General features: G+C 40.0%; 1 protein-coding gene across 1 annotated transcript; it reads left to right on the top strand.

Annotated features, from left to right (window-relative positions):
- Window positions 1–475: 475 nt before the first annotated feature.
- Window positions 476–4832, top strand: alas1 (aminolevulinate, delta-, synthase 1). The gene is made up of 11 exons (XM_053867140.1): window positions 476–642; window positions 1248–1474; window positions 1550–1708; window positions 1778–1906; window positions 1985–2204; window positions 2562–2746; window positions 2814–2993; window positions 3069–3233; window positions 3625–3893; window positions 3969–4131; window positions 4535–4832. Exons 2-11 carry the CDS (start codon window positions 1267–1269, stop codon window positions 4693–4695), a joined length of 1839 nt encoding a protein of 612 aa, XP_053723115.1. The 5' UTR covers window positions 476–642; window positions 1248–1266; the 3' UTR covers window positions 4696–4832.
- Window positions 4833–16494: the final 11662 nt, after the last annotated feature.

Raw genomic sequence — 16494 nt, 5'->3', positions numbered from 1 at the left:
TTCAGGTATTTGAAAGTCCACAAATTGACTATCAACATTTATAATGTCTGCTTGCTATGAAACGCCTACTACACAGCAAAGCTTGAACAGTGCAATCTTAATTTGTCACAATATCCACATACACAGGGGGTGATTTAGATTGTGGGCACTTAATATTTCTATTTAACCTTGTGTGTTTATATCACCAACCGCGCCACATTGGCTCCGATGAGAAAATAAAAACAGTGAACTCCTTCTCCCTCTGTCTTTCTTTACACCTGGCGTATTTTTCTGTGGTTTGCGCTAAAATGTCAAGACTTACATCACAAACGTACTAAAACACCTTTCTCAATGTCAACATCGTTCAAGATCACCGCTTTCATTCTGAATATGTAACGTTGTAAAGAGTGCCACGCCCACCAGTTGAACCTCTCGACTACATGACGTGGTTTGCTCGCCAGATCTCGCGAGACGTTTACGCAAGCGTCGTGCCTCTTATAAGCAGCCCCACCACCGCGTCCTCTCCGTTCGTCCTCAGTGCAGGATAACGCTGTTACACGCTAATATCAGACCAAGTCTGAATTATACCCCCTCATAACATCTTCCAGTCGACGGAAGGACCTCAGCTGCAAAACCTCGATCAGTGTCAAACGCGTCGTTAAGGTGATAAACTGTTTTTCTTTCCTCACGCCTTCTAGTATTTCCACTTCTGGATGTAGCTTGTCTGCTAACATAAGCCAACGCCGGGGTAGGTCATCCGCTCTGGAGAACTCACTCTTCGCGACTTTCTCCGTTTCTGGTGCCTGTTGTTGCTCTTATCGAAGTAACCAAGTGCTCTTTACGACCTTATCTATAAGTAGGGCGCTGGCTTTAAATCTAAATCGTACACGTGTTAACGGCTGAGTGAAGTTCGTCATGTTGTAACGACTGTCATTACATCCTATCGACAGACTTTTTGTCTTTGTGTTTTTTTCTGAACTTTGTTTCATGTAAGAAAGTATATGTTGTGAATTCTTTCCACACATTTCCAAATATGATTTCGATTTTTAGCCTGCCACTATAGTTATAGAATAAATTACACGTCACGTGATTAAACTCATTTCCACCAGCAGGACTGGTTTGTTTAGCCCTTGGCAAACAGGCCTCTTCATTTGAAAGTCTGATTTGTTGTCCAGTGCTGTATGATCAGTTTTAATAATTCATGAATCTTTGTTAAAAATCGATCTGGTTGACCAACATATAACGGCGATATATGTGCGACTCCACAGACAATCGTCGGTGCTGATAATGGATGTGATCGTACGTCGCTGTCCTTTCCTGGCTCGTGTGCCTCAGGCCTTCATGCAGCAGCCCAGATCATCTCTGGCCATCTATGCCCAAAAATGCCCCCTAATGATGGAGTTGGCTTCCAAACCAATGATGCCATCACTGGCACGTGCCCTCTGTTCATCTTCTTCGCATCAGAAGACTGATAATCCTGCAACTACCAGTGAAGGTTAGCAGCGTTTAGTATGGAACAATATAAAATATTGTGCATCAATCATTCTGTTTTCTTTGTGGATCACTCTAGGTGAAACCACTCTGCCAGTTGGTCACCCCTCTGGCCAGGTGGTGGGCTCTAAATGCCCATTCCTGGCGGCAGAAATGGGCCAGAAAAACAGCAGCGTGGTGCGCCAGGTTGGAATGGAGTTCCAAGAGGATGTGCAGGAAGTTAGAACCGTGCAAAAAGGTCAGATTTGCCATTATAACTAATAAGTGAAGATTTTTCTCCCTTCTCACAAAGTGTATTTTCTTTTAGAAGTCCCTCAGGTTAACAAGTCAGCCACACCCAGCACTGGATTGGATGCCTCAAAACTGATGAAGACCTTGATGACACAGCGTCCCAAAATGGTCTCCCACCTGATCCAGGACAACTTCCCTGGCCGCTGTATGTTTCTTCATCGACACTGTCTCCCCACCGACTCATTTCTTGTGTGAAAGCTCTTTTTTTAAAATGTCCCCACAGCTCCTCGCTTCCAATATGATGAGTTTTTCGAGAAGAAAATTGACGAGAAGCGAAATGACCACACGTACCGTGTTTTTAAAACCGTAAACCGCCGTGCCAACGAGTTCCCCATGGCAGATGACTTCACCACGTCTTTGGATGAGAAAAGAGACGTTTCTGTGTGGTGCAGCAACGACTACCTGGGGATGAGCCGTCACCCTCTGGTCAAGCAAACAATTATGTAAGTCCTCCACTGAAATGTCCGCTCTTGACGGTCTCTGTTTACCCGTAACTCAGCGGGTATTTAGTTTCGCAATCCTTGTTTTTCAATCTGCTCCTTCCTTTCATAAACATTTTACGAGAGAATGGGAGGCGGAGGGCAGATTGTGACGTCAATATTTACTGTAACATGACTCAAACTCCTTGTTTGTATGGATCTTCTTACCATTAGTTACACCTGTATCTCATGAGTCTAAACTTCAAGGTGTGGCTAAAACCCGCCCGTCTCAACTTGCCTGATTGCGCTACAGCCGGACTGCTTTACTCATGGCGCTTACATTTTTTTGCAATTTACTCACCTTTACTATCTTTTGTTTAGGGAGACTTTGCAAAAGCATGGATCCGGGGCAGGAGGCACCAGGAACATCTCTGGAACCAGCAAGTTTCACGTGGAGCTGGAACAGGAACTTGCAGACCTTCACAACAAGGACGCCGCGCTGCTCTTCACTTCCTGCTTTGTTGCCAATGACTCCACCCTTTTCACTCTCGCCAAGATGCTGCCTGGTATTAACTTGAATTTCCCATAGAAATCTCTTCAGATTATGTTACATGTTGATCTGTATCTCTATAGGTTGCGAGATCTACTCTGATGCAGGAAACCACGCCTCCATGATTCAGGGGATCAGAAACAGTGGTGCTAAGAAATTTATATTTCGCCACAATGACACTTCTCACCTTCGAGAGATGCTGGCGAAGGGTGATCCCAACAAACCAAAAATTGTGGCCTTTGAGACAGTTCATTCCATGGATGGTAGGTTTAGTGGTTGGAATCACTCTAATTTAAATCACTAAAATTTACTAACAGATTCTCTTGAACCTACTCCAGGTGCTGTGTGTCCGCTAGAGGAGATGTGTGACATCGCTCATGAATTTGGCGCCATTACATTTGTTGATGAGGTCCATGCTGTGGGCCTCTATGGTGCCAGAGGCGGTGGAATTGGTGACCGGGACGGAATCATGCATAAGATGGATATCATCTCTGGGACCTTGGGTACGCTGGTTTCTGTTTTCTTATAACCTGAATATACATGCTGAAAAGTGTCATTTCAGAGAGAGAAAAACAAAGGGCCTAAACTGGGTCACACTTTATTTGTACAAATACAAACAATCTGGTATTCAACCTCTTCTATTTCACTGCACTTCAGTCTCTGTGGTGTCACTCAATATTCCAAAGGGTATTACCAAAGCCTCAGCAGCCCTGTTGTTGCTAGGAGACAGTGGGATCCTGTTGCTCTGCTATTGAATTACAGTGTCAGGCAGAAGGGCTTGTTATGTCTTGCCAGGCTTCAGGATTGCTCCCTCAGAAATATCTGCTTTAGAGCCAGATTTCTGAAAAGATTCCCTCATGACAAATATTGAGTAAATATCTGTTGTCTTCTCAGGGAAGGCGTTTGGATGTGTGGGCGGCTACATAGCGAGCACGTCCGCTCTGGTGGACACGGTGCGCTCCTACGCCGCAGGGTTCATCTTCACCACGTCGCTGCCTCCAATGCTGTTAGCCGGAGCCAGACAGTCCATCCAGGTCCTGAAGGGAGAAGAAGGCCGGGCGCTCAGACGCAAGCATCAGCGCAACGTTAAGCTGCTGAGGCAGATGCTGATGGACTCTGGGCTGCCTGTGGTGCACTGCCCCAGCCACATCATTCCTGTTCGGGTAACTTAAACCCCACTATCTATTTAAACACACATAGAGGTCTGGATCACAATTCACTGGATGCGTTTCCTTTAGGTGTCGGACGCCGCAAAAAACACCGAGGTGTGTGACATCATGATGAGCCGCCACAACGTCTACGTGCAGGCCATCAATTACCCCACTGTGGCCAGAGGTGAAGAGCTCCTGCGTATTGCACCAACTCCTCACCACACCCCAGAGATGATGAAGTACTTCGTTGGTAAGACAGCTTGATAGTCCTCTATAGCCCAGATTCTTGAACTCAGAATTTATAAACATTATCAAAATTAAAATCTGTATTTAAATAATTTCTCCCTTCATATGCTTGTGGTGGAGTGTGCATGTGTTGGGCGTTTCGTTTTGACCCTTTAAATCCTTTAACACAGCCCACTGTTGTTCACACAGACCAACCTCACTTATGAACATTAAAACATGCTATTTGAAGCCGGCTTTGTTGCTATCTACTTCTTCATTCTTTCAATTTAGGTCAATGAAAGTGGCATGATATAAGAGGTTCCACTGCATTTTTTTTCACAGTACCAACTGTGTGTTGTGAATGTAGAATGTGTCTAGAATTGTTCACAGAAAGGTGAAACTGAGACCTTGGTTTTGTTTCTCTGCAGAGCGTCTGGTGGCCACATGGAAGGAGGTGGGTCTGGAGCTGAAGCCGCACTCGTCGGCCGAGTGCACCTTCTGTCAGCAGCCGCTGCACTTCGAGGTGATGAGCGACCGCGAGAAGTCGTACTTCAGCGGCCTCAGCCACCAGATCTCCGCCCGCGCTTAGAGCAGAGAGCACATGTAACTTGTACCCCATTCCTCTGTCACTGTCGGAGAATGTACTATCTTTGATAAGTCTGAAAACATTATTTAAAAATATAACACCTAAAGTTCTATATGCTCAAAATAAATTCTTAAAGAAAATCATGGTCTGGTCATTGTGTTTGTTGTGGATATGTGGCACGTTCAAAAGTAAAAGGCTCTTTATTTTCCAATACCTGATGAGCCTTTCTACAGAAGATGAGGAAAATAGGTCAACACTGAGTGCCAGTCACACTGAGAGTGAAGTCACCGGCATCCACTGGCCCAGTTGGGGGAAAATAGGCCAATGGGAATAAAGTCATTACCTGTTCTCTCACACCAATACATGACTTATGGCATCGAGTCCTGACATCTGTTGTGGTGAGAGGGGGAGGGGCTGTTCCACTGACCCACCTACCTATAATACGGCAAAGATGATGCGTTGTATTCTTCACATTCGGAATGAGTAACCGCCCGGGTCTTGCTCCTACCGTCAAGTAAAGTTCTTCCATTCACTACATTGTGTTTGCAGACACACATTGACAAACTGGATGAATGAAGACAGCCATTACTTCCTCTGGTTGGTTTAAAAATAGCAAATGTTTGATCATATCTTGATATTTACAGTAGGTCTATTGAATGTGGATAGTCCGCTTCCTTGTCGTGGACTTCAAAAAGGTTCCATGACTTCCTCCGCTGGTCACAGCAGCTGCCTCCCTTCATGAAGATCATTAATCACATGACTCATGAGTTGTTTGTCTTACTGGTCAAACTAGTTTAGCAGGATTGGAGGTAACTTCCTTATTATTAATTCCTGTAAAAACAAGCAGAGGTATGTCATGACTTGTTTCCAGTAAATACTCCACGAAGCAGACTTGTGCAAGTCTTCTCTATTTTCACCTCTATGATTCAGAGGTGCCTTGAATCACCTATAACATTTTTAGGATGCTGTCTACTGTCACTATAATGAAGATCAGATCCTCTAAGTCAGAGAACAAGGTTTGCAGTAGGAGTGTAAGAGTGGGGTCACAGTCAGTCCCGGTGAAGAAAGAGCTGAGCCAAAAGGCAAAGCTCTTGATCTACCCTCTCCTACAGGGTGGAACCACCTTTAAAGAGGCCGATTGAAATGGCGCATGAGAGAAAGTGAGGGGTGGAAAATGACATATATCTCCATGAGTCTGCATCCAACTCGTCTGGATCACGTATTGTAAATGCGGTCAGGGAGCAGAGAGCGGACAGAGAGGCGCCAAATGTAGCGTACTGTTTAATGCTAGATGTTCGGCCATAATCACAGACACCAATTCATCTACATTGACCACATCCATGCGACAGAATGATACATCATCAGTTGCCATGCAAAAAATGCTACACAATCACTCACAAAATAGAACATTGCGGAATTGACTCAGCAGTTCTCACTTTAGAATAAAAAAACAGAAACTTTGTGTAAAACAACGTGACACGGTATGTCTGTTTCTGACCATACGAATGGTGTCAGAAGTAGGATGATGATTTCAAGGCCCAACCCCTTGTCTGTCTTGGAGAGTTGAGCTCTTGCGTCTATCATAGAAATTCTGATACAACTCTCAACTCATATCCATTCCCAGACCAAACTTTAGTTACTGCACTACAGAGCCATTATTCAGTAGTACACAGGACAGTGCACCAGTTACATTTACGCCCCATTATATGTGATGTCATCACCAAAACTTCCATGATGGAGACTAAAGCTCATGTGTACAGATTCAACTTCAATTTCCCATTTGTGGGAAGAATATTGGCCATCTGGTGTCCAATATTGACATAATTAATTGTGATGAATTCATTTTAAAACTTGTAATTAATCCGTTATATTTTTATATAATATATATATATATAATATATAATATAATATAATATATAAACTTAGAGGGAAACATTTCACCCCTTCTGTCGGGACACGCAACTGTATTATGCAAAGTGTTTCGCTAGCTCTGTGTCAAACTCTGCCAGACCCATGTGTTCACTCTTACCCCACATTTCCAAGGCTACTGGCGTGCAGCCACACGCTCAGCCCTGACGAAAGTGCAAGGATTTCTGCAGAGCCATAAAGCTCCTCGAAGCCAGACCCACGCTTGCATTCCTCTTATCAGTGGAGCGTAAACATTGGAAACCACACCGCACACATAAAAGCTCACAACCAGGAGCAAATCTAAATCGACAAGATTGAAGGAAGTACATGCAATTATGGGGGAAGAAAGTTGAAATCTTAATCTCAGATCTGGTGTCAAAAAGAAATATTCTCAGTTGATAAACAAAGTATGCTTTTTTAATTTACTTTTTATAAATGAGCTGACTGAAAAGTACTGGGATTCAACAAATACTAGTATTTAGAAAGCTGAAGTACTGCATATAATAATAATAATAATAATAATAATAATAATAAACAGATTCAAATCAATGTATTGTTCTGTACGACAGAATAGATCATAAAAAGGCTTTTAATTTTCTTTTACAAAAATATCTGCGATCAAATAATTTTTTAAAGATATTAAAATGTTGAGTAAATGAAATGTAATCTATCATATTTCTATCAATAATATTAAATTTTACTGTCTTTGCTGCTACATCTTTTGTTGATATTACCATTTATTTGTATCTCTCTTTATTGTCTCTATTATTAAAAATGACAAATATTGAAATTATTTTAATAATAATTACATAATTACTGTATTCACATTAATCCTGAGTGCATTGTTTGCTTTTTGGAGTTGGTAATCATGAACAGACTAAGCTGGGTCAACCTGACCAACTGGCACGCCTAAAAACTGCCTCTAAAGGCTGGTCCTTCTGTCTGGTATAAAGGAACTGCGGCACACCATGTGCCCAAGTGTCTCAGTGGTGCGCTTTACAAAGGTCAAAAAAGGTTTACAAATTTACAGAAAGCACATTTGGTCTGTTTTAGCACATCTCCAAACATTCCAGTGCGACTTACACAAACACAAAAAGAAGCACCGTCCCTTTGAAAATGTCAGGTGACTGCGTCTGATTATTCAAAATCAATACCCTCTTTGTTCGGACTTTAGTTTCACCTGTCACACTACGTTTTCCTTTAAGCCCCGAGTGTTGCACAAAGAAGTCTGGCCATATCTGTTCTCATTGTGTTGAACAACAAAAACAAGGTCAGTTATATGAGTGCCAATCATGAGTTACCATGACAGAAACTTCAGTAAAACCGGATCACTTGGTTTTTGTCAGTTCTCCTTCATTCTAGTCAACTAAAAAAAATGTCCAAAATCTTTCTGAAAAGGGAACCTCAGAGATTCAACAAACATTTGTGTTATTCATTTTTGAAATATGCAAGTGAGTGACGGGAGAATTGATGTGACAAGCCAAACTCTTGACCCAGACTTGCCAAAAGCATAAGTTACATTTAATTTTGTGGTGGAGCTTTGTTTTTCCCGTAATTGATAAGTTTCCACCGACATGATTCCTGAATCCAAGAATGTGTCTTTAAACTCCTGCAAGTTTGGTAAATTAAGTGGACCATCGCACTTTAAGCCTCTAACTGCAAGATCAACTATATTGTTTAAAATAGTTTACAGACCTTTGAACTCACAGTGAAGAGGTCAGAGCACATAACCATTTATCTGACATGTGTAAAATATTAAAATAAAGAATCTGATATTTATTTTATTTATTTCACATTGCTGCTTTCTTTTGTTTCCCTGATGATTCCCTGGTGACTGCTCTGCTCAGTGTGGTCTCTTCATTTTCTTCCCTCATGTCACGCTGCCCTGATGGATGACTTGACCATTTCACAACTTTAAAACCCTTTTATTTGGGAAAATTGCCGGAACCTTCTTTAAAGTGGAAGACTGCAGGGTGAATCACCTGCATCAGTCTTCTGTCTCGTCTTCCAAATCATTCTACAAATACAATTGCAAAAGAACTACTTTATTTGATGGTGGACTCTCAAGGGCACTTCTGTCCTCCACTGAGCATGAATTCTCCTCGATGCACATGAGGCTCGTTGTTATCACCATGGAGCACTCCTGCTCCGACCCATGATCCTGCTCCATACATCTGCTGCTGTCAGCAGCACTCCAGCTTGATTTCCTTGTACATGTCAACTGCCACAGACACCTGACACTCACCTTGCATCCGTAGACTCTTCTCTCTTGTTGGTTCCGCACTTGACAAATCTCACTTGTAACACACAATCTGGTATAACAGTGACCTTCAGAACAACAGCACAACATTTTGTTTAAGTTTTAGGTTGTTGCAAACATGTGGCTAACTAGAATTATTTCCAAGAACCTTTGTCAACAAGGAGTGAAACAACAAATCCATTTCGGTCACTTGTCCAGCCATGTTGCGGCCTCCTCTTTGGATGATGGCGAATGTCTCCGTTTATCTGTCCATCTACATTCCTGCTGTCAATGTAGCCTTGAAGCTAGGGGGATGAGTCCTGTCCTGAAGGACTAAGCATCGAGTTGATGCTCATGCATCTTTTTTGGATGTCACCTGGACACCTCCCTGCTGATGTGATGTGTGTGTGACCCACACGACCCAGAAGCACCAGTGCACCCCAAAGACAGGGATTCTGTTGGAGTGCTAGTCTGCATGTTCTTCGGCTGGAACACCTCAGTGAAGATCTGTGAAGGACTTCTTGGGAACGATAAATCTGGCCTCTGGTTGATGCTAAATATTTGACTTCAAAACTGTTTTGAGAACTTTAATGGTTGCAGTACAATATGAGCATGAGTGAGAAAAGGCAGGTACTGATGGCCAGCAAGAGTAAAAGGTTTAGACAGGCCAAATATAATGATCTCTCAGGTCAGATATGGCCGAAGAGCCCGAAGTTTTCCATCCTATATATGTCTTCATACATACATTTCCCTTTGGGGGAAATGACAAACAAAGAAGTATACATCCTGTTTTAGAACTAGGAACCTCTTTTGATCTGTGTATGATGCTGGACTCTGAGGTTGTCATTGGAAAAGAGATGGACTCTGGAGTGCTTGAGGAATGTGACCACGTGACTCAGTCACAGCCTGAAATAAGGTCGGCTCGTATCTCCATCAAGCACGTGTTTAACTCAAGGATGAAAGCGTGTCCACACCAAGCTGCTATGGTTCATAATGAAATGAAGACAGACAGCTAAGACTGGTTCATGATTTCTCTCCCTCACATTCAGGGAGAAATCTCATCACTGCAGCTGTTCTGTTGCTCATTCTGACTTGGGAATTGTTGTGGACCGACAGAACATGATGTACTGAAGCACAACTTCAATTGGACCGAACCGCTCAATGATCAATCTTTACACTGTGTGCGGGTTATTGGCACGACTGTTACACATTAACGGTTGATGGAGTCAAAAGAAGTTGCGATACTGAAGCAGGTCTTGAGGAAGAACTTCACCACTAAACCTTAACACTTCCCTTTCTCACTTTGTCAAACCAAAATGCTGTCTGTTCCTGTAAAAGCCTTTTCCTCTGCAAGATTAATAGCGTTATTTACTTTTGCAGGAATACGGGAGTGGGTCATCATTAACATGCTGTCAACAAGTTTGACTGGTTGTCACTCTGTCACAAAGCGTACAAGATGATGGCTGATATCATCGTTGGCGTTTCTCCCAAAAACATTTGATCGATGCTTAGACACTGTTGAAACCACAGTGATGTGTTGACAGGCTTGGAAGCGACGGTGATGCAGATGAAGGAACTGCTTTTCACTTTTGTAAAGGTCTGACGCACCAGTTCCATTAAAGCAAAGCATCTTTTCTGTATTCACATTATAATCATTTTTTATTTTTATTTTTTTTTAATCTTATAAAATACAAGAAGCGCCATGATTGAATATTGACACGATGGAAATATTTTCAAATTCTGAAAATGATGCAGCAATGCTTGGCTTCAAGATGCAAAATAACATGTAGCAATTGTGACTTTTGGAAAACAATATTGATTTCTATGTGAGGAAATAATTGTGTATAATATTTGAGGTTGAAATTTGAAACAGAAAAATATGATGAACGAAATAGATTAATACGTGTTAAAAGTATCACAAGTACCACAACTTGGAAATATATATGAAAAAATAAAAAGAAATAGATACTGAAATATGAATGGAAATATGTTTAAATAGAAATAAGTATTTCCACATTTATTTTAGTTTAATTTATTTCCAACCGCATTTCTGTACTGACACTCCCTAGATTTTCATAATGTAGGACACAATAGTAATATAAATATAAGTAAACACATAAATAACAACTTAAATAAACATTTTTTCCATGCAAATCAATCAATTAAATACAAGATTACAAAGGTAAACTAATAGATAAGAAAGCTATCAATGCAAAAAAGTGAATATTATTATATTACTTATTTAACTACTAGGAAAATAAAGTACCTTTTAATTACATTTTTTTAGATGAATGGGTCTAATGTTTCATCGTATCACATTGATGTCTTGAGATGAATGAAGAAGAGCCTTCTGTGTTGATGAACTTCTATCTTGCTCAGTCACATTTAAACTGAGTTTCCCCCTCACAGTCCGACCAACCATGGCCTTCCAGGAAGCTAGCAAGCCCCTCACTGGATCAGAGTGGCTCTTTTACAGTGCATGAAAGGAGTTGGGGGTCAGTGTGGGCAGCACTCTTCACAGACTGGCCAGTGTCCAGGTCCACCAGCTGGACATTCCTTTCCCCCAGGGCCTTTCAAGTGTGGACCTTGATGAGATACGATTGTGGCTTGTTTCGGCTCAAATAATGTGACTTTTATCACCTCAGTGTTTATTCGTGAAACGTGTGAAGAGCAGCTGGTGATCTCGAAATACTTAGAAAACTTTCACTTCTGTCACGAACTTCTGTTAAAATGACATGCAAACGAATCATTCTTGTGTTTGCCAAAGCTTGAAGACAGGCCAGGTTTTCAGGTGAAACTCACTTAATTCTGCTCGTATGCCAGACAGAAACCAGTCCTCCGGTCATTTTCTGTGCCAAGCTGTCAAACTTAATTGAGCTGATGATTGTCAACAATTGTTTTACGTGTGAAACACTCTGCAGTCAGATCAGGATCGCATCATTATGACGGCTTAACAGACCACTTCTACTGTTAAGTTTAAAAACCTTGACCTTTGTGTAGTGACACGTGAGTCATGTCATCTACCAATTCATTTGACATTTCTTCTGAAAAGCAAAAGTTTTTTTTTTTTTTTTAAGATCAGCAATAAAATGTTCTCCATTTATTTATTTCCCCATGACTTACGGAGCAATCAACGCCAAACAATATAGAAATGGTGTAGAAACCAAATCCACACGTGCAAATAAGAGAAACACAAGTTGTTGTTGTTCATGTGTTGGCCTTAATATGACATAAAAGAATATGATTTTGTTGTCATAATCCATCTGATGTCAAGCCATTACATCCGTTACAGTATTGAAAATTATGAAAGATAAATAAAGCACATGACAGTGATGGAAACTCACTCGTGAACTCAATCATTCGAAACATATCCTAAGTGTTGTTGTTATACAACATGGATGGTTGTGACAAGAGAAGTGTGTGTTTACATCTAATGGTCACATGATGTAATTTATCCTTCTGTAACATATGCAATATTCTGTTATATACCATAAAGGCACACAATTTATTCAGCTGGTCCATCTATCTATCTATCTATCTATCTATCTATCTATCTATCTATCTATCTATCTATCTATCTATCTATCTATCTATCTATCTATCTATCTATCTATCTATATATATATATATATACAACATTGAATTATGTTTTTTTTTCAGTTGTTTATACATTTGACTTTCAATATCCGTCATGAATTTTGAAAGAGTTTTTTTAAGTTTATTATAAGTTATTTCTCAATACATTATATTCGTGTATTTTAGAGACAAGACATAAAAATAATTTAAAAAATAATTCATCAATTCATCAATTTCATTTAAGCATTTCACAAAGAAAAACACAAACATGAAATATATGTATTTGTTATTTTTTCTGACTTTAGTGTATATTAATGAGTTACATTTAGAATTTTATTAATAATGAATGTTTAAAAAGCTGTATTTTTATAATTACTATTATTATTATTGTTATTGTATTGTTATTATTATTCGTATTATTATTATTATTAGGAAATTATATTGACAGAAATGCATGCTGTGTATCAGTCAAGAAGCTAAGTGATACAATACTTTCAAAACAGCCAAATAATTTGTCAAGTGACGTTTGAAATGTCTGTAATTTATCTGTAATGTATCAGAGAATGGAAATAAATATTCATTCATTAGCTTTAATCATATTCTAATTATTGATACTAACATCATGAGTGCTCCAAATGAAGGCCACATGTGGCCCCCGGGCCATACTTTGATTCATAACTACAGGTCAACTGATGTTCCGACAGTGGTGACTGAAACACACTGGCAGTAAAGTGCACACGTGTCCGAGGAACAAGGATGTCGGGTCGTCTTTAAAGTTGCAGTAAATCATAAATCCAGTTCCATTAACAATTCCCATTTCCTCCAAGGATTTCCTCTTCAGCTATATTGTGGCCACACCCCAAGAAGAAAGTTGCCTGGAAGTGTTTGCTTCCGTGAGCTCAAACCTGCACGAAAGTAATCCGCACAAGGCTTGTGCGTGAGAGCGAGGCCTGATTAGAGTCTCCTGATAAGAAACACGAGGGATTGTCCAAGGCTTCATCTGTCTCTGTGGGCCAAACACAAACAAGTGCTACATGAAACAATCTAGCTCAGTTACACACCTCCACACTGGGTGCAATTGTGCGATTGAAAGTTCACAAAGGGCCGTTTATAGGTTATGGCCATGGCCTCGAGTTTATACCTGGGCGTGCTTTGATGAATGTGGGTGAAAGGGTCATCAAATAAATCTCTCACAACTAAAGATGAGACTTTGCTCAGATGTGGTGCAGTGTTGTTTTACATAATGATGACAGAAGCTTTCCTCAGTAACTGTTGCAGTGGCAGCAAAGTTTCACTCGTATTTCTTTTTTTTTATGTTTCCACGGACATTCTAATCAAATGAAGTCAAAATGTAAACATTAAAACTTATCATTTTCAGCCACTCCAGCTCTTCCTCTTTGGCCAGGCTTTTATTATGTAACTTCCTGAGCGAGGAGACACAAACCTCTCAATACAGCATGATTCTTGCCACACAAATGGCTTGGAGTTGACGAAAGGGACATTTAAAATCTTCTCTGTTCTTCCCTGAGCAAACAAAGTTCATTCAAATGTACCACGAGGTGCGTCAGATAAGTTCCAGGACTGGAGCCACAAACAATGTCAACAATGTAAACTTCCCCAAAGTTCAAAGTATGTCAGTGTGACCTTATTTCTGAGCAATGCTTTTTATCCACTTGATTTTATATACATACCCTCCGTCAAGCAATGAGCACAGAGCAACGGACAAAATTAAAGATTCTGGTACAGTACTGTGAAAGGGAGGCCATCAGCCCTGGAACTTTTCTGACCTTGTATGAGTATACTAAAACTGAAGCATTGTAGTTGACGTTTTTTTTTAAAGGTATTACTATTGTACTATTTTCTATGGGAAACAGACCTTTGTTGTGATATTGTTGTGTTCTTATTTAAGAGTTGTCACCGTGAGTGTGACCCTCTGCTGTCAACTGTGGCTATATGCATTGTGATATGCACAACATTAGATGGTGATATACAACTCTGAGGTCAACAGATCACTCCCATGAAAAGTGCGTATGGATTACCGTTTTGTTTTCAATGTAGTCCACTGAAATAGAAGATTAATTTGCTAGTGAGCTACTAGTAAATGGTGTGGAGTATACTTGCTGTACTTGCACTTGAGTGGTCTTGGTAAAAATGACATGAAGAGTTGACAAAGAACAATTGTATAACTCTGTTGCTGCTCAGGAGTTTAGCAATATATTTCGTCAGGATTGCCACAGTTCCACACCGGTTTGTAAGAATTTGACTGAAGTAAAAAGCCTCTTTCTGGTCCAGCGATGACACCATGGACAGAGGAATGAAGTTAAGTGTCAAAAATGGACCCACGTATCTGATAGCCATCTTCTTCGTAGCTTCACCAGAAACTTCCTCCACATAAAGAATGTGAACATTCAAAACACCAAAACTGAACAATGCAGTTCTTCCTCTTTAACTTTGAGAACCAGGTTTTCTGTTTTTTTTTTCTTTTCCACAGCTAAGTTTTCCTAGTAACTGCAATTTTTAATAAGAAACCTGTCATGGTTATTCTGGGAAGTAAAGGCCAGTGTTCCAAACTTTCCATTGCTGTACACTCCAGGGCAGTGGATACAAAGTGTCATGCATGAGGGTATGCAAGTTAACACAGAGGGTTCCCAAGTGTTCAACACGCACGCGAGCTCACCTCGTGACAACTCTTTAGTGGGGCGGTTCTGGTCTCTTGCCATTCACTGATATGTGAAATGACAGATAAAATAACTGAGTAGAGAGGGCCAAAAACACAAAGCACAAAAACAACATAATTAAAAATGTTGAGCAATCCTATATCTGGTTTGAATTTACAGTCCGTAACTGTCACTGTCATTGTGAAACTCTGCCCTCACAGGTCTGGTAAAGTGTCATGCAGAAAAGTAGGTAAGCGAGAGAATAAATTTCACCCTCATCTGAAGCTTTTCACATTTTTAGTGTCCTGAAAGAATTGCCACAACCAAATGCGAGGCTTCACGTTTCCTCATTGACTGGATGGTTCAGGGCTTTCACAAAACAACCTAGCGAATGCAGAACAGTCACTTACTGAAAGCAGCTGAAAAATTCCCATCTGATGACATGAAGACACGCCCTTTAAAAGCAAAGCATTTCCTTCACAAAAGTCACTTGACATACATAGAAGACATGAGGAATGTCCAGGAAGTCAAAACCTTTAAACATGCTCATTTAAAAACAATTCAATGCTTCACCTCACTTCCCCCTCACATCTGCTGCAACTACCATCATGAATTCTGGTAGTTATATTATTTATGTTCCTGTGACAAGAATTCTTGCAGCACTTTGAAACAATTTCTATAGTTTAGTGGGCCACATAATTATCCTAGTGAAAAGAGCTACATTACATAATGTTATGTATTTAATTCTACAAGAGAATATTTTAATTGTCAGTGCCTTTATAATCTGGTCACTCCTGTCATGAACATACTTTTATAATACAATTTTTCCGTATCATGCTGAGAAAAGGCTCCTGTTTATGCACAACACAACATAGAATGACACATTCTTCTTTTTTACATCCTTACTTGAAGAACTGCGCACACAGTGAATAACATGTGAGACTTATACTATCCTTTACAGCACAATTGTTGCTGTTAGAAAATGCTGTAAATGTATAAATAAAAATACAATAAATACACAAAATGAACACCCAAACATTTCATTTTCAATTAAAAAACAATTATTTATATACACTATCTTAGAATATTTCACAATGTAGCTTAATCTTAATGTCGTATTTGTAACTTAATTCAGAACCAACTGAAAAAATTGCTATTTTAACCCGTAAATTCAATTGTTTCTTCACAGTTCCAAATTATAGCTATTTTCAAAACACATTCTCAAGTCATAGCTGTCGAATATATTTAAAAAAACATATGCATTTTTTGTTTGTTTAGATGACCTTTATTAATACAGATAATAGGATTGTAAAACCTGAAGTAAAAGAAAAGTACCTGAATTGTCTTTCAACAATGGACACTCATGGGTATTTACCAACATTTCCTTAAACACAGGCTGACGCAATGAATATCTGTCCTAAA

The sequence above is a fragment of the Synchiropus splendidus genome, chromosome 6, assembly GCF_027744825.2.
Source record: "Synchiropus splendidus isolate RoL2022-P1 chromosome 6, RoL_Sspl_1.0, whole genome shotgun sequence".
Lineage (NCBI taxonomy): Eukaryota > Metazoa > Chordata > Actinopteri > Syngnathiformes > Callionymidae > Synchiropus > Synchiropus splendidus.
This window is presented reverse-complemented; position numbering and strand designations above follow the sequence as displayed.

Excerpts from the sequence above, each read along its gene's own strand:
- alas1 (XM_053867140.1), top strand. The coding sequence starts at position 1,267 with ATGGATGTGATCGTACGTCGCTGTCCTTTCCTGGCTCGTGTGCCTCAG. Across the intron at positions 1,709-1,777 it reads AGTTAGAACCGTGCAAAAAG|AAGTCCCTCAGGTTAACAAG; the intron begins GTCAGATTTGCC and ends ATTTTCTTTTAG. Across the intron at positions 3,234-3,624 it reads TATCATCTCTGGGACCTTGG|GGAAGGCGTTTGGATGTGTG; the intron begins GTACGCTGGTTT and ends TTGTCTTCTCAG.